This window comes from Rhodotorula paludigena, assembly GCF_050403205.1.
Source record: "Rhodotorula paludigena JCM10292 DNA, Rt_paludigena_JCM10292v1_ctg46, whole genome shotgun sequence".
In the NCBI taxonomy this organism is placed as follows: domain Eukaryota; kingdom Fungi; phylum Basidiomycota; class Microbotryomycetes; order Sporidiobolales; family Sporidiobolaceae; genus Rhodotorula; species Rhodotorula paludigena.
The window spans coordinates 64,746-90,261 of NW_027481412.1; the positions used below are offsets into that span (position 1 = coordinate 64,746).

Genomic DNA, 25,516 nt, shown 5'->3' on the forward strand with positions numbered 1-25,516 from the left:
TGCGACTGCTCGGGAACTAGCCCACCAGGACCCGCCCGACTCCGCCCGAACCACTTGCACTCCCTCGCCTCCTCGTCGTCTCAGTGCGGCCATGGCAGGTGCAGCGACCGCGGGAGGGCCCGCCGTCGACGAGGCGCTGTTCCGCTCGGTGTGCTTCCACCTGAGCGACGCCCTCGACCCCGACATCCGCGCAGCAGCAAGTCCTCCTCCTCCTCGAGCCTCGCACCCGCAGAGCACCGCACCCTGACCCTCCGCTTGCCCGCCTGCCCGCAGCTCCACGACCTCCTCGTCAGCCTCGGCGCATCCGCGTGCCCGCCCAACCCGGCCTACGACCCCGACTCGCCGCCGCCCCACCCGCGCCCGCCTCGCTTCGACCCCGCCCGCCTCACACACTTTGTCACAGACTCGCTCGATTTTCCAGAGTACGACCACCTCGCACCGCGCATCGCACCTCATGCCGACGCAACCGACCCGAGCGGAGGAGAGAGCGAGGCCGGCGACCCCAGCATCTTCGTCGTAACGGTGCGGCGTCCCACTCTTCCGCGTCCCAGTCAGTCCCTCCTTCGACTGACACGATCCCGTGCGTGTCACAGCCGGCGTGGGTCACGCGGTCATACGACTTGCAGACGCTCCAGCCGTAAGTGCCCGCTTCCTTCGCTTCAGCGTGACCCTCGCGATCCGCCCTGCCGCTCAGTAGTCACGGTTGGTTGTCGAGGATTGGCACGCTCACGTCTCTACTGTACAGCCCTCGCTTCTACTCGGCCGACCGAGCACTCATCTTTTCCGGCACCGTCATCTGCACCTCCGAGGTTCGTGCCCTCTGCTCGTCCCGGTCGGCCGCCTGGTCTGCCTCCGCTGACCCGCTAATCTCGTCCATTTCTTCCGGGCAAACAGCTCCCCGAGTCGGACACGCGCGACATCCACGCTGGGGTCCTCGCGCTCGGCGGCCAGGTCCGCCGCGAGCTCACGCGCGAGGTCACGCACCTCATCTGCGCCGCCGAGCACGGCGCAAAGTACGAGATGGCGATCAAGCACGGCACCGAACTCGGCATCGTCGTCGTCCTGCCCCACTGGTCCGCTGCCTTCTCCGCAGCCTCGTCCGCTCGCCAAGGAAGCTGACGCGACTGACCCCTGCTGCGCAGGTTCGAAGAGTCGCTCAAGCTCGCCGCGCTCGTCCCGATCGACATCTACCGCTTCCCCTCTCCCCCCTTCACGACCTCTTTGCGCACCGGCTCCCTCAGCGCGCCCACCCGCCCCTTCGCCGAGCGCCTCCATGCCTACTGGCGCGCCCACCTCTCCTCCTCCTCGTCCTCTTCCGACCCGCCCGCCGCGCAGCCCAACACCTCGACGCACGTGATTCTCCACGCCAACGCCGCCGCGGCGCAGCGCGCGCTCGCACGCACGACCTACCTCCGCTCGACATCCGCGACCGAGCCGCTCGACCCCGTCTCCGTCGCGGGCGGGCGCGCGCGCGCGTTCGAGGGGAAAAAGGTGTACCTCGCGAGTGATTTGGCGCTGACGCCGGGCTTGGAGCGCGCGTTGAAGGATCGGGTGAGGGCGCTGGGGGGGGAGTGCTGGGCGTTTGGAGGGGGCGCGCGAGGGGAAGAGGGAGGAGAGGGCGAGGGCGGGGAGGCGGAGGTTGGGAGGGCGAGGAGGAGCTCGACGGCGGAGAGGGAGGACGCGTGGGCCAAGAGGAGGAAGGCGGAGAGGAGGCTGAGGGAGAGCGACATTGTCATTGTCAGGTCGAGGGAGGGGTGGGAGTACTGGACCGTGCGTGGTGCTCTCTCGAGCTCTTCAACTGCTGCGCGCGTCGGCCGGGCTGGGCTCATGCCTTCAGGTGCACGCTACGCAGGCTTTCGATCTGAACGTCTCGATCGGCAACCTCGCCTACTTGTACCACTGCCTCGCAACCTCGACTCTCCCCTCGCCGCTCTCGCACCTCATGCACTACCCGCTCCCCACGCTTGACGGCCTACCCGAATTCGCCCTCGCGCGCGACCGCGGAGAAGAGGTCGTCGTGACCATTTCCAACTATGCCGGCCCCGCGAGGGACTATGTGCGCGCCATGGTTGAGGTGCTCGGCGCCAAGTTCGAGGGGACCATGAGTCGCAATACGAGCTACGTCGTCAGTGCGAGGTGCGTCGATCGGCACACTGCGCTCTCCTCTTACAAGGACTGACTGTCGCGTCGCCGTGCAGCGAGTTCGGCGCAAAGGTGATGCACGCCCGGCAGTGGCACATTCCGCTCGTGACGCACCTCTGGCTCGAAGCCCTCGTCCTCGAGTGGCGCCTCCTCCCGCCCTCGTCTCACCCGGCCTACGTCCTCTCGCCGTCGACGTCGGCCCCGACCAACTTCATGACGCTCGTCGGCGACTCGGGCTACACGCTCGAAGGGCTCCGGCGCTGGGCCGCGCGCGACGAGAACCGCGAGGCGCACCGCCGCGCGACGAGGCCCGTCGACGAGCTCGAGGCGGACGAGTGGGCGCGCGAGCGGGCGCGCGAGCGGCGCGGCGAGAGCGAGCGCGCGCGGGAGATGGAGGAGGCGAAGCGGGCGGAGGGCGAGGCGAGGGAGCGCGCGAGGGCTGCGAGGGGGGAAGAGGAGGAGGAGGAGGAGGAGGAGGGGAGAGCGCGGGATGGAGGGCGCAGGGCGAGCGTCGTCGCGGACTCGAGGCCGCCCGAGGCGAGGCCGGCGCGGATGCTGCTCGACGACCACGACGACGACGACGAGGACGAGGGCTTGCCGTCGCCTGCGAGGGTTCACGCCCGTGCGCCCAAAGCCAAGGAGAAGACGCCGGCGCCAGTCGAGCAGCCTGCGTCCAAGGACAAAGACAAAGGCAAGAGCACGGCGGCTGTGTCCAAGGCCGCCAGCTCTAACACGCTTCGTCAGGTATCGACCGACGACGTCGAGGGCACGCGCCGTCCCGCCGTCGTCGCGCAGGCGGACAAGATGGACGTCGACGGAGAGGACGGCGCCGACCGCGACAGGCTGACGACTCCGCGGCCGGTCAAGGGGCAGAAGCGGTTCCCGAAGGACAAGGACAGGCGCACAACCTCGTCCCTCTCGGACCTCGACAGCGACGATGGCGACAAGCCGGTCGTCCTCGGCGGCAATGGCAAGGAGACGAAGCAGAAGCCGGTGAAGAAGCAGAGTGTCAGCGCCCGCTCAGACTCGGAGGACGAGTCTTCGACGTCGTCCTCGGATGACCTCCCGCCCTCGGCCAACGCGATCCGCAAGACGTTTGCGCAGATCAGCGACGAGAACCTCGTCCTCGCCGGCTCGAAGCGCGGCGCCGCCGCCAAGGCCGCTGCGCTCCTCGCCGACGCGATCCGCGACCGCAACGCGTACGAGAAGGAGCTCAAGAGCAGCGGGCGCAAGGGCGGTGCGGCGGGCCATGCTGGCGCGGGCGGCGTGGGCAGCAGCGCGGCGCGGAGGCGGAGCCGCAGCCCGCGCAAGCCGCTCGAGGAGTGCGAGGCGCCGACGAGCGACGGCGACGAGGGCGACGAGCCCGAGACGGTCGTCAAGAAGGGCAAGGCGGCCGCGACTGCAAAGGGGGCCAAGCGCGGCGCAAAGGCGCTCAAGGCCGAGGAGGCGGACGACGCGGACGAGCTGAGCTTGGAGCAGCCGCAGAAGAAGAAGGCCAAGACGGCGGCAGCGGCGCCGAAAGGCAAGGTCAAGGCGGTGCAAGCGTCGGCCACGACGCAGGAAGGCGCCGTCTCTAGCTTTGACCGCCCGCCGAATGCGAAGCCGCCTGTACCGTGCGTTGCTACCAGCCTGCATCCCGCGCGCATGCGAAGCTAACTTGTCCTGCCGACGACAGCGTACAGCAGAAAGTCAAGATCCTCTCGACCGGTCTCGGGCTCGACAAGGCGTCCCCAGAGATCCGCGTAAGTCGCGCGCAGCTCCGTGGCGATGCGATCACTGACGAGATCTGTGACTGCACAGTCACTCAAGGCATTCGGCGCAAACTGGACCGAACAGCCAAAGGATGCGACTCACCTCGTCGTCAAGGGCATCTCGCGGACGGAAAAGTTCCTCTGCAGTGCGTCCTCTCCGCCTTGCGCAACAGTTTGCATTTTCGCTGACCATGCTCTCCCAGGTCTGCCGTTTGCGCCGAAGATTGTTACGAAGGCATGGATCGACGCTTGCGTTGCTGCTGGCAGGCTTGTCGGTGCGTGGCGCGCGTTCCCTCTTCCTCTCTCCACATGAGCTCACAGCCTCCGTCATCTACAGACGAGATGCCGTACCTTCTGCGCGATACGAAGAAGGAGGCCGAGATTGGCGACAAGCTCGAGGCCATCCTCGCGCGGGCGAGGGCGGGCAAGCTCTTCGCCGGCCGCAACGTCTACGTCACGCGGCAGGTCATTCCCGACGCCAACACTATTCAGCGTATCCTGTCGGCGAGCGGCGCAGTCGTGCGTGCCTCGCTTACCTGGATCTGCTCGCAATACCCGCTCACCCAGCCTCTCCTCCCGCAGGTCCAGATCAAGGACCTCACCAAGGTCGTGAAGAAGATTGCGGACGACGAAGATGCGCTCGTCATCTCGTCGCCCGCCGACCGGCGCGAGTGGGAGAAGCTCGCCGCTGCGCCGCACCGTCGCGAGATCTACGGCGTCGAGGCCGTCTTTCTCGCCGTCCTGCACCAGGACCTCGCGAGAGGCTTCACGCCGGCGAATAGGGTCGACCCGCAGCTGCACGGGTGAGCAAGCGGGTCTGGGAGACAGGCATGAAATGAGCGGCGGGGCGGAGCGGAAGCGAGCGAGATGAGAGGGGGGTACTTCGACTTTCTCAACCGGTTGTGTCTTGTCGAGTCATTCAGCACTTCTTGCCATTGCAACTTAGGCACACGCTTGCTGCCGTCACGAATCCCGGTACCCAGAGACTTGACTCAACGCCTTCACCGCATCTTTCCTGAGCGAGTCGCGGTTGGGCTTTATCTCTCGCTTGCTCCTCGCACGATGTTGGCGACCCGCTTTGCCCGCTCGAGCTGCTCGTGCCTTGGCCGCGTCTCTGTGCGCGCTCTGTCCACGCAGGCGCCCGCGCCGACGCTGCACCCGTCGCAGTCTGGCCTCAAGCCTCCGCACCTCCTCACGCTCGCCGACCTCAGCGTGCCGCAGATCCAGGGTCTCATCAGCCACGCAGTAGCGCTCAAGAAGTACTACAAGAGCCGCGCCATCCCCCAGGCAGGTCGCATCGCCGGCGCGCAGTTCGAGCAGGGAGATGCGCAGGCGCCGGGAGAGGACGTGACGGGCAAGAGCCTGACGGACAAGACGGTCGCGTTTATGTTTTCGAAGCGGAGCACGCGCACGCGCGTCTCGGGCGAGACGGCTGTCAAGCTCCTCGGTGCGTCGTCTCTCCTCCTTCCGTCCCCATCCCGATTCTGGCTCATGTAGCTTACCGATGAACTCCTCAGGCGGTCATGCCATGTTCCTCGGCTCGTCGGACATCCAGCTTGGCGTCAACGAAAGCCTGTACGACTCGTCGCGCGTCATCAGCTCGATGGTCGACGGCATCCTCGCGCGCGTTGGGCACCACTCGGAGGTCGAGGTGCGTCGAGAGATCACCTGTGTCGCGCTCTACAGCTATATAAGCTGCTCGCTAACTCTCTCGGTGTCACTCACTGCGCAGACCCTCGCAGAGCACTCGTCCGTCCCCGTCATCAACGCCCTCTCGCACCTCTACCACCCTCTCCAGATCCTCGCCGACTTGCAGACCCTCCTCGAGCTCCGCACGCCCTTCACGACCGACCTGGCGTCCCTCGAGGGCCTCACCATCGCCTGGGTCGGTGACTCGAACAACATCCTCAACGAGATGATGGTCACGTACCCGCGTCTCGGCGTCAACCTCCAGATCGCGACGCCGGCTGGCTACCCGCTCGAGCAGGAGGTTCTTGACCGCGCAAGCGAGGGCATCGCGAAGGAGGGCGGCAAGGGCAAGATCATCCACACGCACAGCCCGGAGGAGGCGGTCAAGGGCGCAACGGTTATCACGACTGACACCTGGTGCGCATCCTCTGCGCTGGATACCATGACTGCCAGTCTGACGCGGCCGACAATCGCAGGATCTCGATGGGCCAGGAGGAGGAGTCGGCCAAGCGCATCAAGGATTTTGCCGGCTACCAGGTCACGAACGACCTGCTCAAGCGCGGCGGCGCGGCGCCCGACGCCATCTTCATGCACTGCCTCCCGCGTCACAAGGAGGAGGTCGACGACGAGGTGTTCTACGGCAAGCAGTCGGTCGTCTTCCAGGAGGCGGAGAACCGGTGCGTCGTCTGCACGCTGCTCTCGGTCGTTGTCGGCCCGAGCTCACTCCTTGCTCCATCTGCAGCAAGTGGACGGCGCTCGCAGCGTTCGACGCGTACTTTGGCAAGTGGAAGGTCTAGACGAGCAGTTTCCAACCGGGTTGTACCGTCGCAATGTAGGAAATACGCATGCCGAGCCTTGCATCGTGTCTTTTGTCTGGAAATGTCGCATTTGAGAGCCTCGAGAACTTGCCTGGCTGCGCCAGAGGTCGCCAGCCTGTCCTCGACGGAACCTTCGTCTCCCCCACTTGACCTTGCGCTGCTTCATCTCGGCGAGTGCGCCTCAGCTCAACGCCGACGCCCTTGCTTTCATCATAGAGCACGCCGCCAACGATGCAGAGTGCTCATTTGATTCACCCTACTCCCTCGCTCGCTGTCAACAACGAGCGACGCTCCTCCGCCGCCTACGCCCTGTCTCGCGCATTTGGCGGGGTTTAGCGCAACCCGAGCTCAATCGTTATTTGGAAATGACGCAGTACAACCACGAGATGGTCCGACGGGCGTTGGATGCGCGAGGCGCTGGCACCCGGAGCAAGGGTGTCCTTCTCGATTGCAGCATTGCTCGCCGTACGACCCGCGCACGGTGAGCTCAGTGCTAGAACGCTGCGGGGCAGTCGAGGAGCTCGAGAGCATCGGCGCCAAGTGGGCCATTTCCAGCCTGAAAGGGCCTCGAGTGCGTCTTGAGTGCGTCGGCTCGACTCTCGCGCGATGCAAGTTGACCGACCGGGCTTGCAGAGTTGCGCCGACTACGCCTGGTTCATCACGAGCCTTACGGAGACCACGGGCTGGGCTTGCTTGACCCTCCGTTCCGCCTGGGGCACCTCGACCTCACCACAAAAAGGCCGGCCACTCATGGCGAACTCCATCACCTTTCTCGCACGTGCGGGCGCAGGCGCACTCGAGCACCTCACACTACGAGGTCTTGCACTGAGCGAAGTCGACCTTTTGAACAACGCATCGATGTCGTGGGCGCCGACCCTGCGCATTGCTCGATCTCAGCACCGCGATGACTACCATGGCGGGCAAGCCGGTTGAGGTTGTTGACCTCGTCCGTCACCTGGGTCTGTGCCAGAAGCTCGAGCGATGCTCGTTGCCCATCTCGTTGCTCGGCTACGTCTCCAGCGTCGAGCTGAGACCGATTTGTGGCCGCAACTTCGGTCGCTACGCCTCTTTGCGCCTTCCAACCCTCTTTTGTTGCCCTCGTTGTGCGGGAGTACCGCTCGAGAACCCATGGACTACTGCAGGCGGGCTTTCTGCCCTGGAAGGGTCTGACGCTGACTGTCGATTTCGGGGGCAGCGACTTTACCAAAGACGAGAAGGTTGTGCAGGCGCTCGAGCGCCTTTGGTACTGCGTGCCGAGCAAGGATCTAGAGTTTTCTGTATTGCTGTAGACTCCTTTTGCGCTGCGTTGGTTGCGCGAGTGCGAGCGCTCGAGCCTCGCGTCGGGGACGCGCCGGGTCGAACGGACGCCAGCTCGCGCCTTGCCGGCTTTCGTGCTTAGCGTTGCCCACCTCGTAGACTCTGTGCGAGTACTTTGCCGACGCGTACGAGCTTGCACGGCCTGCTCGCACCGAGTGTCCGCCGTCTACTTCGCTTTCACGCTCTTCTCGCGTTGCGTCCGCCTCGCCTCGCGTTTCGCTCAACCGCATCCGTAGGCGCATCTGAGCAATGGACACGCCAGTGCAGGCGACGTCGTATGCCTCGACTAGTGCACCTTCGCCGTCGCGCCTCCCTCGCCGCTCTCGCTCGGGTACCGTCAGCGCGCGCCTTCCCGCCGACGTCCACATCAGCGGAATTCCGCCTCTCCCTCCGCTGCCGTCGCTGTCTGAGCGATCCTCCACTTTCGACTCGACGGTTTTCGGCGCAGCGGAGGTGTCGGACCCGCATCCACGCGACTTCGAGAGTGGGCCGTCCAGCCCGAGCCTCTCCCGCCATCGCGAGGACGATAAGGGCGGCAGCTCACGTCGCAATCAGGGCACGATGACCTTGAGGAGCTTCAAGGCAGTGTCGCAGACTCGGGCAAGCACCGGAGGCGACAACAAGAACAGGCGCAAGAGGAAGAAGTGGCTCGTTCTCGTCGTGCGTCGTCGCACTTTCTTTCGTGCGCCTTCCCCGCTGACGATGCTCGCGTATGACCCGCAGACCCCGCCGAGCGTTCTGCCGCACGACCCGCCGCCAGCTGCAGCAAGCGCTTTCGCTTCGGGCTACGGTGCGAGCGGACGCTACGAAGGTGGCATCCTTCTGCCGCTGCAGGCAAGTGTGCGTGTTCGGCGTCTCTTTCGTCGATGCGGTCTCGTGCTGAAGGGCGGTCCGGCGACAGCTTCCGTCGCAGGTCTCGCTCATCGCCCGCGAGTACGGCCTCCCCTCCATTGCAGGCATCTGTCTCTATCTCCATCTGCCGCAGACGCCTACGACTGCTGCTACAGCAAGTACACCTGGCCCGGCGGAATGGCCCTTTCCGTCTCCAGCACTCAGCGTCAAGCCGCCTTCGTCTGCCTACACACCTCGCATCACTGAAGAGAGCTGGACGGTCCTGTGGAGCGACTACTTTGACATGTCTGAAGCGGCGGAGGAGATGCCAAGCGCTGGCGGTCTGCGTGCGTTCTTTTCGCTACAACCCGTTCCAGCATGTAGATTTGAACCGCTCACCATGTGAACAGCCATTGCCGGACGCATCGAGTTTGACTTCGATCCTCGTCGCGCAAAGTGGCTTGACGAGTGGGTCGCCCTACCACGTGCGACGAGCGAGTCGCTATCCTCGGCGCCGCCGCTTTCGCCAGCATTCGACCTGCACAACTCGGGCCTTCCGCGCTTCGGCACATCTCGCTCCTACATTCGCCCGGTCACGCCCGCGATGTCCGACGCCCGCGTGAGCGAGCTTTCTGCGACCGACTTCGAGTGCGTCGGGTCCGCTCAGGGATCGTTGCCGCCGAGCCGAGTCGTCTCGCCGACAACGCCACGCATGTCGACGCCGAGGTCCAGCTTCGAGTCGCACCATCGCCCACTGTCGCTGCTTAGTGAGACGTCAAGCATGCTCTCACGTAGTGCCACAGGCAAGACGAGTCGTGCGTCGTCCGCCGCCGCGCCTCCCGACGACGCCGAGATCGACACGCCCAGACGGCCGGCGACGCGGCGTGCGAGCGGTCCGAAGCCCGTCGTCAATGACAGCGGCTTCGCAGATGGCGTCTCTTCTCCAGCGTCATTCACGCGAGTCGGGCCGCCGGAGCCATCGCCCATTGTCCTGGACTCGGCTGGCGGATCTTTCGCGTTTCCGCGTCCAGCACTGCGTCCCTCGCCAACGCCTTCCCGCTCGCCCGTCACGCCTCCGCCAAGCCTTCCTCTCCCGCTCACGCCCTCAGTGCCGCTGCCCCCGCCCGTCGAGACGGACTGGACGGCGCAGCTTGACCGCCTACGCGAGATCAGCGAGACGTCTCTCCTCGACGGCGTCGACCATCCGAGCCAGTTCGGGAGCGTCGACGTCTCGGACTCGTTCGCGGAGCTGCTGCGTGGGATCTCGAGCGAGACGAAGGCGGAACGGGTCGACCTTCCGCCGCGCGTCGAGCAGGACTACGCCTCAGGTCTTTACCCTCCGAGGGGGCTCTACGGGCTCAAGCAGCCGGCAATTTTGGTGCCAGTCGCCGTCTCGAATGAAAGGCTAGCTCACGACGCCGCCACTCAGGCGTCGTCTGCGCCAATTGCTTCAACCGCGCAACCGTTATACCCTTCACTCGTACTGTACCCTCCGGTCTACCCGCACTTCGACCTCTATCCTCGGCCGGCCGGATCTGTCAAGGCGCAGAGGGTCTTCTCGACCGATGCGGAATGCCCGGACGGCCACGTGCGCTCGACTGTGGCAGGTGTGTCGACCTCTCTTGTGCGCTTCAGCTCGCATGCCCATCCGGACCTCTCGGACCTCGTCGAGGACGACCCGTTCGCATCATCCTCCCGCAATACTTCTGGCGGGCTGGGCGACGGCAGCGCGAAGGAAGAGCAAGACGACGCGCACGTCGAAGACGACTTGCTCGACTCATACGCATTTGATGGCAGACCGCTCTCTTCCATCACCGAGGTCACCGAGACGGTTCAGAGCTCTGGGCAGTCGAGTCCTGCGAGGTCGGAGCAGCTCAAGGTTGCCGGCGGGAGCTTCGGCGAACTCGAGCTGACGGAGGAGGTGGAGCAACCGCTCGAGGGCAACGCCGTGCGTCCCAAATGGCCACGCTTCTGCTCGGACGTCTCACTGAGACTCAAGCGCAGGTCATTGCGCAGTATGCGCTCTCGAATTCAGCGACGGTCGATCAGCCGCAATTCCTCTACTCTTCGCCGACCGCGTCCCTCGAGCCCTTCCTCTCAGGCGAGCCTGGAGAAATGCTCAACGCGTTTCCCTCCTCGCCCTTGCCGTCTCCAACGATCCGTCCTGCTCGTGCGATTGTCACCCCTTCGCCCGTTTCGCATCCTCGGCCCGATTCGCCGGCAAGCTCGGCGGACGAGACGACGCAGCAGCTCGACTATACGCTCGAGGTGACCGAGACTCTCTCGTCGACACTCGACTATAGTGGCTCGACAGACACGCCCTATATTGTCTCGCCCGGTTTGCAGGCCGCGCTCGGCCTAGACGACTCACCGCAGCTCGGTCCGACTATCTTCCCGACCGACGAGATCGACAGCGATGACAGTCAGAGCGACTACGAAAGTCCCTACGTCGTGCGTCATGCGAGCATTCGGATTGACCGAGACGACGAGCGCGACCCGGGCGATGAGTGCCAGACGTTCGATTACCTGGTGCCTGACATTCGCCATCCTTTCGTCAGCGACTACTGATTATCATTGCTCACAGACCTCGCCAACTCAAGGGCCACCTTCGCCCGTACTTTTCGCCTTTTCGCCGCTCAGCCAGTCGACCGACCTTCTCGACGCGCTTGCCCTCTTCATCCTCGAAGGTCCGTCATCGCCACGCGCATTTCCCGCTCATTGCTGAAAGCTCTTTCCCGACAGCTCAAATGCAGTCTGTCGACCGCCGCGGCCGCTTCACCATTGCGCTCGGAAGCGGCGACCTTCCCAAGCTGCTCGCGCTCGCGCTCATGGACGACGAGCGCATCGAGTGGGACAAGTGGTGCGTCGTGGGTGCTGTCGGAATTGACTGAGGTGGCTGATTAGGCACGCCGGTCAGGGAGATCTTCTTCGCGGTCCAATCGGTCGCGCCAGGCGAGCGCCTTTCGCAGCCCTACATCGACGAGCTCTTCTCGCACGTTCCCGTCTGCTCCGGTCGCCTCCACGTGCTTCCACAAGGTATCACTGAGTCCAGCGGCTGCGTCGGCGACTACGAGCAACAGCTCGCACGGGCTTTCCCGGACGCATCCGCCGAAGATTTGCCCAAGTTTGACCTGATTCTGCTTGACGGCCAAGATGCAGGTGCGCCCAGTCCGAACGAGCCGGTCTTCACGCTCAAGCTGAATGAAATTTATACTCGCAGACGTCTTTCCGCAGCTTCCGAAAGCTAGCTCAAGCAACTGGATCGCCTCGCTCCCTGGTGCCTCGACCCTGTCGCTGTCCTTCCCGCTCTTTTCCTCCGCTCGCCGCCTCGCCTACATCGTCACGTCCACCTCCTCGTCTTCCACCTCGCTCTCTTTTCTTCTCTTGTGGGCCGTGCCGCACGAGCCAGCGCAGTTGGAGGACGGCGCCACCAGCTTGCCGCCGGGAAGGGTGGTGCTGACGGGCTCGCAGCATCCCGTCGTCGTCTTCGCGGAGGAGCTCGTTGCGACCGGCGTCGACTACCCGCGCGCGAGGTTCTGGGACGGCGAGGACGAGCACGAGGGAGACGATGAGGTGGACCACGACTGACGTGGGGGTTTCATTGCGAGCGTGTACTAACGTATAGGCATGAGAGGTGGTAACGATTACTGCAAGGGTGGTCGGAGACAGCAACAGCGGCGACAAAGGAGAAGCAAAACGGCAGCGGGGTCTTATCGAAAGTTGAGCTTGACGAGGAAGCTGCAGGATCAGCGGCGTCAGACAGAACTTCTCGCTGACGCTAAATAGCTTTAATGACCAAGAGGAGGCGCACAGGAGCATGTCTGAGAGGACGTGGCACGACGTGAAGACGCAAGCCACAACTAGCTCCGGCTGTGAAGGCGGTACAAGGTCAGTCAGGACTCGTCTCGGAGAGGCGAAGGGACGCACATGTGCGCGGAACTGGTCAAGGCCGAGCTGCGAGTGGCAGGAGAGGAGCCAAGTCAGCATTCCCGCGACGTTTAGGGTAGGCAGGACTCAGCCGGTCTCAGCGACTCACGTTCGTGACGTCAATGCTATAGCAGATCCAGCACACGAGCCTCGCGAGCCAGCTCGAGACGAGCTCGGCCGCGTAGATCACGAGCGACGCCGTGAGCGTAAGGCGATAGGTATAAGGGTCGTAAGGGTCGTCGAAGGCGAAGAAAGGGTAGACCTGGCGATTGGACCCCCAGTGCAGGATGGAGAGCCATCCGAGGAAGGCAATCACTGTGGGAGGATGAGAGGTCAGGCCATGAAGAGGGAGAGGAGCTCGGAAGGTGAACGCACTCGTGACGTTCTCGCTCAGGTTGCGCAGATACAGCTCCTGACCTTTCTGCTCGGCGTACTCCTGCCAGTCGAGGTCCATACCGACCGTCCAGCGGAGCACGCGCCAGAACGTCTTGCTCATGGACAACGGGTACCACAGGACGACGAACGACGATGAGAGGAGCGTGATGTAGGCGGCCTGGTCGGGCGAGCGCAGGCGTGCGAAGAGGTTGCGGTAGAAGACGTAGTAGACCAGGAAGAAGTAGAAGCGGAAGACGAAGACGAGGGCTTGCGAGCGGATCTTGCGCTGGAGGATCCAATTGCTGACAGCGTTCAGGAGCTGATGCGGGGGAAGCGTCAGTATCGAGCAGACATTGGCTCAGAGCCGGACGCACGTTGACGGTGATGATCCATGTCCAGACATAGACGAGACCCTCGATGTTGGAGTGCGGAAGCGTCGACAGGTAGACAGTCGCGAATGCCTGGCCGACGATGAGTGCCAGCAACGTGAGCGCGAGGTTGCCGAGGAACCACAAGAAGCGGCGGTACGAGCGCGGCATGCGTTGCGAGAGCTGGCGCTCGAGAAAGCTGCACACGTGCGGCCATGTGAGCGACAAGAGTTGGGGTGCGTGCGAGACAGAGTTCCCGATTCACGTCTTTTGTGCCGGGGTCAGACTGCGCCTGTAGCTGTTTCGCCGGTCCGCGCGCAGCTTGGTGAAGCACGCCAGCGCAGGCAGCGCCATCGTCGCGAATGCGAGCAAGACCCAGGTCGTTTTTCGCTCCCAGTCCCACTCCTGCGCTTCGGGCCTGTGCGAGCGCGTGCGTCGACCGAACCCGTCGAGGTCGAAGTGGTGCAGGAGGAAACCGACCGAGAGCGAGAGGAGCCAGAAGAAGACGTAGGAGGCGGTGCCGCCGAGCGCGGCCGGCCACCAGTTGAGGCGCTGCAGAGCGGAACCCGTCAGTGAGATGCTTAAGTACGGAAGACGAGACACGTACGTAGAGGTCGAAGAGTTTGGTGACGAAGATGAGGGCAATTGCCAGGTAGATGCCGTAATCTGCTCGCAGGCGTGAGCGGGTATCTCTGGCGAGGGCTGCATCGAGAGAGGTGACGCACAGAAGAGGAGAAAGTACCAGAAGTTGGCGTCGACGGGCAAGTCGTCGTCGGGCGCATCGGGAGCTGGCCCGTCGCCAGCATTCGGCGGCTGCTCGACGAATCCCAGCTCGACACTGAAGGATCGAGGGAGCACGAGATCTGGTCCCGTGCGAGCGATTGGTCCCGGTGAGACGGGCTGCAACGCCGTCGCGTTGCCATGATGCGCATGCTGCAGCCAGCCGATTCGGGTGAGAAGGTCATGCAGCAAAGAGCCAGGCGGATCCGTCGTTGGTGGCCAGGGTATGTCTTTGGGCAGCAGCGTGTCAGCAGCTCGCTCTGCACCGAGCAAAGCACAGGGGAACGTACGCCATGGCGGCTCCTCCTTGTAGGGGTCGGAAACGGGGAACGGCACACTGCACCAGAGCCAGATCTGCGGGCAATCGCTCGGTCAAAGGACCCCGCCTCTGGACGACACCGGGACCAACGCACAATCAAGCACGGCGCGCCGACGAGGATTGCCCAGCGTCTCCACCAGGTGCGCATCCAGCGTTCGACCTTCCTCCTCCCCGGCCGGAGCAGCCCCTTGTCTGGCTCCTCTTCCTCCTCTGCGGCAGCCTCGTCGGCCTCCGCCGCAGCAGCAAGAACCTGCTGCACGCCTCTCGCCGTCGCGCCGCCGATCCACCCGCCGAGGAGCGTGCTCCGCTCCTCGTTCTCGCGCTCCGCCTCGGCTCTGCGCGCCCTCGTCGGCGAGAGCGCGAGCAGCGCCCTCCCGAGCGGTCGCGTGCGCGTGTGCGGTGCTTGCCCCGGCGGCGGGGACGCGGCGCGCGAGGGGAAGCTCGAGGTCGTCGGCGAGAGTGGGGCGAACGCGAGGCGGTGCACGCTCGAGGCGCGCGAGCCCGATGGAGCAGAGGGCGCGGCGGGGCGCGCGTGCGCGTGGAAGCGCCCTGGGAGGTACGCGGGCGCTTCTGCGGGCGAGAATGCGGAGGCGTGAGCGCACGGAGCGGCGAGGGCGAGAGCGAGCACGAGCGAGAGCAAGAGAAGCACCGTTCCAGTCGCGGGGATGCTCGGCGTCGCCCTCGTTGAAGCTCGTGAACATGGATGGCACGCCAGCCCGTCTGAGCGACGGCGGCGGTGCGAGCGGATGCGGGCCAAAGAGGCGCGGAATGAGCGTGCTTCGGCCGGCCGCCAACTTGAGTACGCGCGAATGGGGACGTAGCGGGCTGCTTCCGACTCAAGGCACCTGGAAGATGTAGTGGGAGGAGTGGCGATTCCAACGACGCGTGTTCGACGCGTCCGAGGACGACTGAACACAAAAGACAGCGAGTACATAAAAGGGTGGACAGCAACGACAGGGACAGAGGGCGACACTCTGCTGCAGTGCAATGAGAGAGAGGGGAGCGGGGAAGGTACGCATACGGCAGGGCGGTCAAGACGACGGGCGCGAAAGACGAAGGGCGAGCGAGAACCGGAAACAGCGCAGTCGCGCGCTTACTCCGCAGGGGTGTCCGCAGGGGCCTCCTCACGCGCCGTCGGCTTCTTCAGGACGGTCAGGCGGTCTGCGAAACATGTTGCGTGAGTACAGACAGCGGGAGAAGGGGCAGGACAGATCTACGCACCGTGGGTCGCGAGGATCTGGGTCGAGTACGCGCCAGTCGTCTCGTCCTTGACGTTGCGGACCGAGAATTCGGCCTCGACGTACACGAGCGAGCTGTAGAGTGCGCGAGAGGCTTAGTCGTGACACGACTGGCCAGATCCGGAAAGAGGAAGCGCACCCCTTCTCGAGGAACTGGAGGCGCTCGACGGCGCCGCCGTGCGCGAAGATGGTGTGCCACGACGTGGGCGGGCGAACGTACTCCTCTGCAGACATGTGCAGTGATCAGCAGGGGTCCTCGACGAGCTGATGCAACGCAAACCAGGCGCAGGTGCAGCCGTGGCGAGCTGCTCCAGGGTGTTCGAGACGCGCCAAACGCGCTCGCGGGCCTCCAAATGAACGTAAACTCACCACCCTCCTTAGGCGGGCGACCCTTGTCGGTGGTGGCGACCTTGTAGGTGAGGTACTGCTGGCCGTTCTTGCCCTCGCGGATGTCGACGCCACCGATCCGGCCGACAAGCGTCATCTTGGCGAGGTCGCGCGCGGCGACACGCGAGGTCGAGAAGGCCTGCGAACGCGCGGACAGAGCGTGTGAGCTGGCTCGAGACGACGCGCGGGGAGAGGGAGTGGAGGGGGACGCACGCGGACGCCGGAAAGGGCAGCGGGGCGGAGCGAGGCAAACATGGTGCAATCTATACGAGCAGTGGTTCGAGCACACGAGGCGTCGAGCACGAGAAGTCGGTGGCGAGCAGAAGCGACGCGTCGGGAAGGAAGGAGGGGGCGATGGCGGAGGCGACGGGAGAGCAAGTCGAGGTCAGCGCGGGCGTCCTTTGGCTCGGGCACGCGGTCTCGAGACTCACAAAGGGGCGGGATTGGCAGCAGGCGGAGAGGGACCGAGCCAACGAGGCGGCGACAAGGCGACGCGCCTCCTTGCGCCCGCGGACGCGAAACACCAAAGGGGACACGCGTCGACGCCCTTCTTCTCACATTGGGGCTGTCCACAGTCTCGCAGGCCCAGCTCTCGGCCAGTAGAGCAGGAAGCGACGCGCTTCCGGGGGGCGGGCGATCCTCTCCGTCTCCTCTCTTGACAAGCTCTCGACGCACGAGGCGGCCTGCAGTGTTTGACAGCGACGGAGACGTAAAAGTTGTAGTCTAGATCTATGTACAGTTCGAAAGGCAATCTATGGGGACTAATGCCGACTGTCGGCAAGACGGAAAGGATAGAGGAAAGGCTGCGAGCGAGAGTCATGCCCCTACTTGTAAAGGGGGCGGATGCGGATGACCCTGACGAATTGCGTATCAGCCAAGCAAGGATGCGAGCCCGCGAGGAAAAGGGACGCGACGACGAACCAAGTCGCGGCAAAGCAGGTTGCGATGTTGACGACGGCGAAGCAGATGAAGACGCCCCAATCACTGTACAGGATGGAGCGTCAGCTCCGTGGCATCGAGTCCACGCTACACGTCAGAGCGCACCGCCAGCGGTGATCCCACGAGAAGCCAATCTGCTGGAGGTAGTCTTCGCCCGAGGACATGCGGCAGTACCGGCACGAGCCCGTCGCGTCGAGATTCTCGACGTAGCCCGCCGCCTTCTCGAGGAACGCGCCGGCGTACGAGCGGCACGTCTCGCCGTCGGGTAGGGCAAACGTTGTCCACTCGCTCTCAGAGCAGGAGATGGCGATCTTGCCGATCGAGTTGGACATGAGGGACCCATAGAACCATCCTTTAGCGTTGGGTGAACAGGCGTCAGTGCATGGCCTTCAAGGACGGAGGAGTACCGCGACTTACGGAGCGGTGAGAGGTAGTTGACAAAGTACCGGTACGGCGAAGACTGAAGACCGAGCGGAACAAGAACGCGACTTGTGATGTTCCACAAGATCCACAGGGCCGAGAGGATGTACGGCATGGCAGTCGGCGTCGGCGAAACCGCGCCAAGAAGGAGGCCGAATGTGTCGAGGAAGAAGGCAAAGACCATCCAGAGCAACCAGGAGAGAGCGCCGACGCTTTCACGCGAAGAGAATCCGATCTAGAAAGTCGTCCGCTCGTCAGTGTACTTGAGAAGCGCGATGTAATCGCGGGGGGTAACGCACAGTCCAGTAGTAGCAGAAGAAGAGGACGAGGAAGGACACGAGGAGCGCTGGAAGCTCGGCGACCATGAGACTTGTGACGAGGGCGGTCCAGCGATAGATGCCGTTACGTTCGCGAGCGAGCTGCACGAGAGTGCCTTCTGAGCGTGCGCGACCGGGACAACAAAGCGGGAAGGGGAAGGGGAGAAACGTACGTAGATGCCCATCTTGTCGATGTAGTTGCCGGCAATGTCGAGAGCAAGCGGTGGAGCAGCCTGGGCGAGGACGAGGAGCGAGAGAGACATTGTCTGGACGCCGTCGGCCGTTGCCGAGAATTGGAACCAGAAGAAGCCGACGAGCAGGCCGAAGAAGACGCAGGTGGAGAGCTTGGTGAGGTGGTACGAGCCGTTCCGCCATTGAGCCTGCAGCCCATTCCTTGTCAGCCATACGTCAAGCCGGAGAGTGCGCACGCAGACGCACTCGAGCGTTGCGTCGGATGAGCTCGCGGGTCTGGACGGCGAAGGACGCGGCGAATTGCGCCGGCTTGACGGTTGCCGCATCGTCGACCGAATTTGCACTGCGTGCGTTGATCTCGGAGATGCGCTCGAGCATCTTGGACGCCTCGGGACTTTCACGCCAGTGCGCTGGCCAATCGACGGGCGAGCCACCTACGGGCGCGACCGTCTCGAGGATGTATTCGGCAGGATTGGCGTCAGGTGGCATCGGCGCGCCGTAGCGGGCAAAATACAACGTGATGTCGGAGGCCGAAGCGCCGGTGGGGCCAGCGTAGACGGTCTTGCCGCCCGGTGCGAGGAGAACGACATCGTCGAAGAGCTCGAACAGCTCGCCCGACGGCTGGTGGATCGTGCACAAGATGGCCAGGCCCGACGCCGCAATTTTGCGGAGGAAGCGGCAGATCTCGAACGCGGCCTGCGAGTCGAGACCACTGGTCGGTTCGTCGAGGAAGAGCAGGAAGTCGGGGTCGGCCGCAAGCTGGGAGGCGTGTTCGTCGCGTCAGCCCCGTAGGATGTGAGCAAGCCTGAACCGGGCGCTCACCTCGACACCGATCGTGACCCTCTTGCGTTGTTCAACGCCGAGACCGCCGATGTCCGGATTGCCGATGATGGCGTCGGCAATGTCCTGCAGCTCGAGCAATTCGATCACCTGCTCGGCGAAGGCGAGCTTGTCCTCCCGGCTCTTCTCCGCTGGCTGGCGCAGGAGCGCCGAGAACTGAAGGCACTCGCGCACGCTAAAAAGGAGGGGTTCAGCTGCTGTCCTGTCCATATAAGCAGGAAAAGACGCACGTCGAGAGCGGCTCGTGAATGTCGGCCTGCATGCAGAAACCGGCTCGCCTGGAGAAGTCCGAAGAAAGTGGCTTGCCATCGATGAGGAAGTTGCCCTCAACCCGTCCGGTCGTCTTGCGTTGCGACACCGTATCGAGAAGCGTTGTCTTACCGGCACCCGAGGCGCCCATGAGTGCGGTGAGACGACCAGGTTGCACGAGGGCCGACACGCCATCGAGAAGAACCTCTGCGTCAAGCAAAACTGCGTGTCAGACGAGAAGGAGCGTTGCGTCACGGCGGCACAGACTCACTGTCTTTTCCGCCGACTTGAACGGTGTAGCGTACGTTTTCGAACGTGAAGACTGGAGCCTTGGAAAAGTCCTTGCTGACAGGCTCCTTTTCGACGCTCTCTGCGTTGATCTCGCGCGAGAGAACCCGTTCGGCCTGGTCGTGCTGCCGCTTCGACGCGATGCGGTCGAGCTTGTCGTCCGTGGTCTTCTGCGCGCCGCGCTTGAATACGAGAGCCGACGCAGAGCCGGTGTCACAAATAAGCAGTGAGGATCCGACAATGACGAGGCTGCGAATCACTGAGTCAGCGAGCTGCAGAAGCGGATGTCTGGCTAAACGCACATCGCATAGATCGCATACATGGCTGTGCGAAAACGAGTTCAGTCGAGGACCGCAAGTTTCAGTGAACGTTAAAGCGTACCCCAAATGATGCCGACGTTGCGCCAAATGTGCGAGGGCGAATAGCCGTACGTGAGCTGGATGTACGTGACGCCGCTGACACCCCGCGCGCCAACTGCACTGCCGGTGATTGAGCATGTCTGAAAGGCGGGGTCGGTGTACTGCGGGCCGTTCGGCACCATGTCGGTTGCGCCGCACATGAGCGACCGCACGCGGAATTCGTTGCCGAGCAGAGCTTCGAGGGCCCAGGCAGGCGGGGCGAAGCGGCGCATCCAGCTTGCCCAGCCAAGCATACCCGGCGGCGGGAGGACGAAGCCGGCGCAGCTCAGCATGAGAGAGAGCGCGAAGCCCGAGTATCGGACGGCGACCGACAACTGCGATCAGAACTGTGAGTTTTGGCGCGGAGAGGCGGTGCGAGAAAGCGCACGTTCGGGCTCCATGAGGAAATCATGCGGAAGCAGACGGCGAGGGCGGAGTAGTTCGAGAAGCAGATGAAGAAAAAAGTAAAGAAGGTCCTGCGGCAACAGGGTCAGCCGAGCGAATTGAGCGCTGAAGACGCAACGAACTTGGCGCTCGAGTTCAATCCTACAAGGAAGTAGAAGAGGGCCGAGAAGACCAGGGTTTGCAGGGCGTAGAGCGGGATGTCGGCGATCATGAGTGCGAGAGTGGCGGCGGCCGGGTTGTAGAAACCGAGGCTGCGGTGCTTGATCTGCAACGGTCGCCCGAGCACCGTAGCAGGAACCTCGCCGAACGCGAAGATGACAAAGTCTGCGAGCCTTGCGGGATCAGCTAATGTCCCAAGCAGGACGCGCGATAACACGTGGGCGCACACAGGATGGCGAAGAACAGGGCACCAGCGACCGCGAAAGAACCCATTTGCGTTGCAGGCGGCTTGTACGAGACCGATCCCACGATCCTGGTGCTACGTGTCAGCGTCGTTGTGGCAGATGAGAAGAGCGGGCGGACGACCTACAAAGCATTGAAGGCGTTCGCACAAAGCCGCACGAGGATGTCGGTCGGGTCGGCGCGCTGCAGCGCAAAGTTGACGCGGACGAGCTCCCACGTCTGGACGAGAAAGTTGGCCTTGTACGCGTTCGTGCCCGTCAGCGGCATCTTTGCCTTCTTGACAGCTTCGGCGAACCGTTCGGTGGCATCCGAAGAAGCGTGGAATGCCTGCGAGCAGACAGAAGCTGTGTCAGCACATTTCTCAGACTACCGAGCACGAGCGCGTATATTCACCTTGTATGCCGAGATCTCATCCTGCAGGGTGGTCCAGTAGGACGATTCGCGGAAGTAGCGCGCCATCTCGTCGGGCGTCTGCGGGACCCAGCCGCTGTGGTTGTCGCGAATCTTGCGCTCGGTGACGCTCGTGCACGAAGTGAGGAAATCGGGCGTCGTCTGGCGAGGGTTCTTGTACCATCCCTGCTCCTCGAAGTATTGCTGCGCATCCTCGGCACGACCCATAAAGACGAGGCGACCTTCGAACAAGACGGCAACGCGGTCGAAGTAGCGATACATCTCTTGGCTCGCCTGGTAGATTGATACAACCTGTGACAGGATGAGCGTTAGCAGCGCTCTTGCGAAAGAAGGCGGGCAACTCACGTTTGACATGCCGGTCGAGAGCGAGAGCTCGCGCAGCACCTTGATGTAGTGCAGTGCGACGGCCGAGTCCAGACCACGGACGCTGTTGTCCCAGCACGAGATCGCCGCATTCGTGGCGAGATGCTCGGCCAGCGAGACACGTTTGCGCTCTCCGCCCGAGACGCCGCGCACAAACGCATCGCCGACCTTCGTGTCGGCAACGTGCGGCATACCGAATGCGTTGAGCAGTCGCATAGTGTGATCCTCGGCGAATTGTTGACGCTTGCCGGGCTCAGCGTGCGGCTTCTTGAGGGACTGTCGCAAAGACGTCAGTACTCGAGGCGGAGACAATCAGACTGGCGTGATCGCAGACGAGACGCACGAGAGCCGAGCCGAGCGTCTTTGCGACGGGCAAGAGCGGGCGGTGGATATCGTCCTCGCTGTTGAAGACGATGTCGCCCGAGTAGGCCTTGGCCGCCTCCTTCGAGCTCAATCGGCCGTACTGGACCTGACCGTCGACGCCCGCGAAAGAGTCGCGCTGATTGGCGATGACGCGCAGAAGGGTCGAACAGCCGGAGCCGGGGCGGCCGAGGACAAGCATCGTCTCGCCCGCGGGAAGGACACCGGCGAAGTCCTGGATGAGCGGACGCCTCTGGCCGAGCTTGATGTTGAAAAGCTTGCACACGAAGCCAGGAAGGTCCCACATCTGCTCGCGTAGAGACCGATCAATCTCAAATCGCTGAGAACGTCAAGAGCAAGGCGCACTTTGAAGACGGCCTTCTCAAACCCTTCGACAGTCCGCCTCGTTCCGCCAGCGCCATAGACGGTCACGTTCTCGAAGCACAGCCCGAGCGCACGCTCCCCGTGATCAGGGAGCGGAAGCATGCCCGGCGTGGTGAAGAGGCCAGTTGTCTTGACGGGGCGCGACGATGGTGCGGCGAAATCCTTCGACACCCCAGCAGACGGTTTCGAGTCGCGAGGATCGAGGTCGCGCGGCGCAAGTGTCGAAGAAGCCGAGTGGTGTGTCTCGTTGACGGTCAGATCAGAGACTGAAGTCGCGGCAGATGCCATCGCGACAGGCTGCTCAGATGCGTCTTCGGTCATGATTCGCCTTGAGCAGCAATGCGCCTCTTGGATCAGTCCAGAAAAGTGTAGCAAAGCGCAAAGCAGGAAGCAAAAGCCAGGAAAATCGCCATAGACAGCGACGGCGAATTTTGGCGAGTCCGAAGGTTGTGCGGCGAAATGGACCCCGGACTTCTCCTCGGTCGCAAAGCAGCGCTGTTGAGCCCCGGCGACGAACCCGAAGCGCTGCAGCGTTGATCGCGTTGATCAGGATCAGTGCGGCGCAAGTGCGGCGAGATGCTTGCAGGGAAAGCGCCGCTCGGTGCGCTGCGGGTTCGGTCCGCTCGCGCGCGCGTGCCAGCAATGCGGCGCATACCTACAATGACTTGACAAACTCGACTACGAGACCGACGAACTCGCTCGTCTGTGGCTCGCCGCCCAAGTCGTGCTTGCCGCCGTCGATGATGCGACTCGTCGCGTGCCACCATTCCTGCGGTGCGGCGCGCTTGAACCGCTCGAGCAAGCCGGGCAGGTTCTCCTTGACCAATGACGGATAAGACGAGTCGTCTCCGGACAGCACGACGGAGAGTGGGCAGTTGAGAGGCGCGAAGACGTTGGCGAGACGGCGGTCGGACAGCGAGGCGGAGAAGAAGTCTTCGCTTGTGTGCACGTCGATGTCGTCCGAGTCTGGCAGCTCGGCAAGCGACCGCCAGCGCTGCCAGGTAACGCCAGCCTTGCTGTGGAACAGGTTCGAGCAGGATGCCGGCGCGAGGTCGGTGGTTGCTGGGGGGCTTGCGAGAGCAGCAGCTTCGACAGCCACCTTCTTCGCAAGTTCCGTCACGACTTCAATCTCGCGGTCGCTGACCGGTGCTTGCAGAATGATGCCGGCGAGCTTGGGGAAGGATTGTGCGCTGGAAAGGTGGAGATAGGCGATCGCATCCTGGCAGCCTGCACAGCGCCAGTCCACGTCAGCGATCGATGGTCTCTCGAGATAGTCAGACACGCACCGGTCGAGTGGCCCACCAGCGCCACCTTGCTGGTCCCGCGCTCGAGGAAGTACCGCACAATCTTGGCGATTTCCTCCGCGTCTCCTGCAACCGTCGCCCCTCCCCATCCCATCCCGCTGCTCGTCAAGTTCGCCTGCGCAAGCCCCCATCCTGCCTCGCGCAGCGCAACGGCGAGCGCGCCGAGGTACTGCACCGAGAGGAGCGTGTCGCCCAAACCGCCGACGAAGAGGACGAGCGGGTCCGAGGGAGACGACCGAGGGCCAAACTCGAACGCCGAGACGTGCGGCCAGGGCGCGACGTGGTGCAGAACGCCTGGTTGGAGCTGGTGGGTCGTCATGCTGCGCCTAGCGGAGAGGGGCGGTGAAAGGTCCGCTTGGTGGAGGTGGATTGGACGGGGAGAGGCGAAGCTGAGATGTCGTATGCCGCCGGTCACACCTGTTGCGCGTACGAGAAAGTGTCAGCACACGCAACAGAGACGTGTACACGGCCCTGGCGACGTTGCACTCGGTACCAGCGCCCTGCACCGCTCATCTCGCTGATCCACCTCGGGAGGTCCAGCAAGCCCATCCGCCGCACGTGCGAGGTTCAGGTCCAGGCACAGGCTCTTGATCGATGCGGTGTCCCGCAGAGGGCACATCCAGACTCACGCAGGTCGCGATTCGTGGCGTACGGGCGAGGTGGGGCGGAAGGAGAGGAGAAGCGAGCGAAAAATGCGCAAACAAGCAGAGAACGCTGTGACGACGCTTCGTGCACGAGTTTCAGGGTGAGAGACACGCTGCGCAGCTGTATCGCGAGAAGCGGCGCGGACGAAACGAGAAGTCCAGGGGCGAGGACCACGACGGCGGATGTCAAGAGATGCCTCGCCGGCTTGCAGAAGGAGCTTGAGAGTACTGCGAATACAACACGGCAAAAGCTACTGCACTCGGGTCTATTTCGAGTCGGGGGAGGGAGAGAAATGAGCGCTCATGCGGCCGGACGGAAGATGTCGCGCATCGTCCCCCGTAGGCGGTTCAGCTTGGCGTTGCGCCCGGTGAACATGCTCGCTGCCGTGAAACCTGCGCCACCGCCGCGCTGCACGAAGAGCGGGCGCCCGCGCTCGACGCGCCCAAGTCCGCGCAGGACCGTCTCGACCTCCTCGTCCGAGTCGACGAGCTCGTCCGCGCCGTCATCGTCGCTCTCGTCCCACTCGCCGACGTAGACGATCCCCTTCTTGCCCTTCTTGTCCCCGGGGATCTTGAAGGACCCGCCTGGCCCTCCAGCCGCGCCGTCCGCCCCTCCCGCACCCGCCGCGCCGCTCAGCCCGCTCTTCTTCCGCCGCGCCTTGCCCGGGACGCTCTGCGCCTCGCCGATCAGCCCGCCAGCACTTGTGTCATGGGACAGTGGCGGCGCGGCCATCGCGCCTGCGTCGCCCACTGCGTGCCCGACCGCATGCGGCGTGCCTCCCGCGCGCGGCTGCGCGTGCTTAGCCGCCTCGGCTTTCTGCTGGTTCGCCTTGTTGGCGCGGGTCCACTCAAACAGGAGGACGTCGTACGGCTTTGAGCGGTGCGGGACGGCGCGCTTGGCCGACATGTTGTGCGTCTTGCACGTGAGCGAGCGCGGGCACGGGTAGCCCTTGTCGTTGATGACACCACATTGTCGGTCGACGTCGACAACTGGGAGAAAGAAGTCTCAGTAAACCGAAAGGACGGTGTGCATTCGGTAGAGGCGTCAGACGCACTCCGCTTGTTCTTCTTCTCCGGCGCCTTGGGCTTCTCCTTCTCCGGCGCAGGGCCGCCGAGATGCAGGACGAGCTTCGACTTCTTTGGCGGGACAGACGAGCCGGCCGAAGCTGCAGGGGGAAGACCAGTCAGCACGATATTGATGTGTGCGGAGCGCAAGCAAGGCACCTTCAGACAGGCGCCGCTTTAACGGGTGCGAGCCCTCTCGGATCGCCTGGCAGGTAGCTGAAGGCGCAGGATGTCAGTCTTGCCTGCATGTCCTCTTCAATCGGCGGACCGCTGCGAGAGAGCGGCGCGTCGAAGTAGCTGAGAGGGCGGACTGACCGGCATGTTCTGCCATGGCGCTCTGCAGGATGGGCTTGTCACAGTCGCCGCAGTTCTCCACGTTCTCGAGAAGACCATCGGCGAGGTGCAGAGGCGACAGCTCGGCCTCTGCTCGCGGCGTCGGTTCGGACGAAGCGGCGCCGTCCTGCATGGTGACAACAGCTCGGGCGGGGCAAGCTGTGGTTACCATCGAGTCAGAACATCCTTTTTACACGCCCTCGAAGCACTTGCACGCACGCTCGCTGCTGTGTTGCGGCTCGATAGGCGCGATGGCGAGG

General features: G+C 63.8%; 8 protein-coding genes across 8 annotated transcripts; 3 read left to right on the forward strand and 5 right to left on the reverse strand.

The window, feature by feature from the left end:
* Positions 1–91: 91 nt before the first annotated feature.
* JCM10292_007290 (uncharacterized protein) lies at positions 92–4,700 on the forward strand (the record flags this gene model as incomplete). Its single annotated transcript, XM_076651145.1, has 13 exons — positions 92–196; positions 274–522; positions 594–637; positions 746–809; positions 895–1,073; positions 1,143–1,770; positions 1,853–2,136; positions 2,199–3,755; positions 3,818–3,884; positions 3,943–4,039; positions 4,097–4,168; positions 4,231–4,412; positions 4,476–4,700. The coding sequence occupies 13 exons, from the start codon at positions 92–94 to the stop codon at positions 4,698–4,700; spliced, it is 3,753 nt and encodes a 1,250-aa protein (XP_076503300.1).
* A 255-nt stretch (positions 4,701–4,955) lies between these two features.
* On the forward strand, positions 4,956–6,379 carry ARG3 (ornithine carbamoyltransferase; the record flags this gene model as incomplete). Its single annotated transcript, XM_076651146.1, has 5 exons — positions 4,956–5,340; positions 5,411–5,544; positions 5,626–5,999; positions 6,059–6,259; positions 6,325–6,379. The coding sequence occupies 5 exons, from the start codon at positions 4,956–4,958 to the stop codon at positions 6,377–6,379; spliced, it is 1,149 nt and encodes a 382-aa protein (XP_076503301.1).
* Positions 6,380–7,966: 1,587 nt separating this feature from the next.
* On the forward strand, positions 7,967–12,136 carry JCM10292_007292 (uncharacterized protein; the record flags this gene model as incomplete). The annotated part of the gene is made up of 10 exons (XM_076651147.1): positions 7,967–8,377; positions 8,441–8,557; positions 8,619–8,895; positions 8,959–9,196; positions 9,344–10,496; positions 10,553–11,077; positions 11,133–11,235; positions 11,291–11,408; positions 11,466–11,707; positions 11,769–12,136. 10 exons carry the CDS (start codon positions 7,967–7,969, stop codon positions 12,134–12,136), a joined length of 3,552 nt encoding a protein of 1,183 aa, XP_076503302.1.
* A 122-nt stretch (positions 12,137–12,258) lies between these two features.
* Positions 12,259–15,018, reverse strand: JCM10292_007293 (uncharacterized protein; the record flags this gene model as incomplete). Its single annotated transcript, XM_076651148.1, has 12 exons — positions 12,259–12,286; positions 12,360–12,418; positions 12,476–12,502; positions 12,585–12,790; positions 12,851–13,169; positions 13,225–13,417; positions 13,484–13,770; positions 13,826–13,884; positions 13,944–14,228; positions 14,289–14,352; positions 14,412–14,887; positions 14,967–15,018. The coding sequence occupies 12 exons, from the start codon at positions 15,016–15,018 to the stop codon at positions 12,259–12,261; spliced, it is 2,055 nt and encodes a 684-aa protein (XP_076503303.1).
* A 392-nt stretch (positions 15,019–15,410) lies between these two features.
* RIM1 (Rim1p) lies at positions 15,411–16,197 on the reverse strand (the record flags this gene model as incomplete). The annotated part of the gene is made up of 5 exons (XM_076651149.1): positions 15,411–15,478; positions 15,539–15,630; positions 15,695–15,779; positions 15,925–16,081; positions 16,156–16,197. 5 exons carry the CDS (start codon positions 16,195–16,197, stop codon positions 15,411–15,413), a joined length of 444 nt encoding a protein of 147 aa, XP_076503304.1.
* A 569-nt stretch (positions 16,198–16,766) lies between these two features.
* Positions 16,767–22,231, reverse strand: JCM10292_007295 (uncharacterized protein; the record flags this gene model as incomplete). The annotated part of the gene is made up of 20 exons (XM_076651150.1): positions 16,767–16,797; positions 16,864–16,926; positions 16,987–17,233; positions 17,299–17,536; positions 17,601–17,720; positions 17,792–17,998; positions 18,057–18,569; positions 18,633–18,825; positions 18,881–19,106; positions 19,171–19,436; positions 19,490–19,511; positions 19,569–19,920; positions 19,974–20,061; positions 20,113–20,314; positions 20,377–20,462; positions 20,520–20,719; positions 20,786–21,094; positions 21,149–21,442; positions 21,510–21,833; positions 21,893–22,231. The coding sequence occupies 20 exons, from the start codon at positions 22,229–22,231 to the stop codon at positions 16,767–16,769; spliced, it is 4,320 nt and encodes a 1,439-aa protein (XP_076503305.1).
* Positions 22,232–22,565: 334 nt separating this feature from the next.
* Positions 22,566–23,533, reverse strand: JCM10292_007296 (uncharacterized protein; the record flags this gene model as incomplete). The annotated part of the gene is made up of 2 exons (XM_076651151.1): positions 22,566–23,137; positions 23,197–23,533. The coding sequence occupies 2 exons, from the start codon at positions 23,531–23,533 to the stop codon at positions 22,566–22,568; spliced, it is 909 nt and encodes a 302-aa protein (XP_076503306.1).
* Positions 23,534–24,159: 626 nt separating this feature from the next.
* Positions 24,160–25,389, reverse strand: SGF73 (deubiquitination module subunit SGF73; the record flags this gene model as incomplete). Its single annotated transcript, XM_076651152.1, has 4 exons — positions 24,160–24,848; positions 24,914–25,024; positions 25,083–25,139; positions 25,239–25,389. 4 exons carry the CDS (start codon positions 25,387–25,389, stop codon positions 24,160–24,162), a joined length of 1,008 nt encoding a protein of 335 aa, XP_076503307.1.
* Between the last annotated feature and the right edge of the window lie 127 nt (positions 25,390–25,516).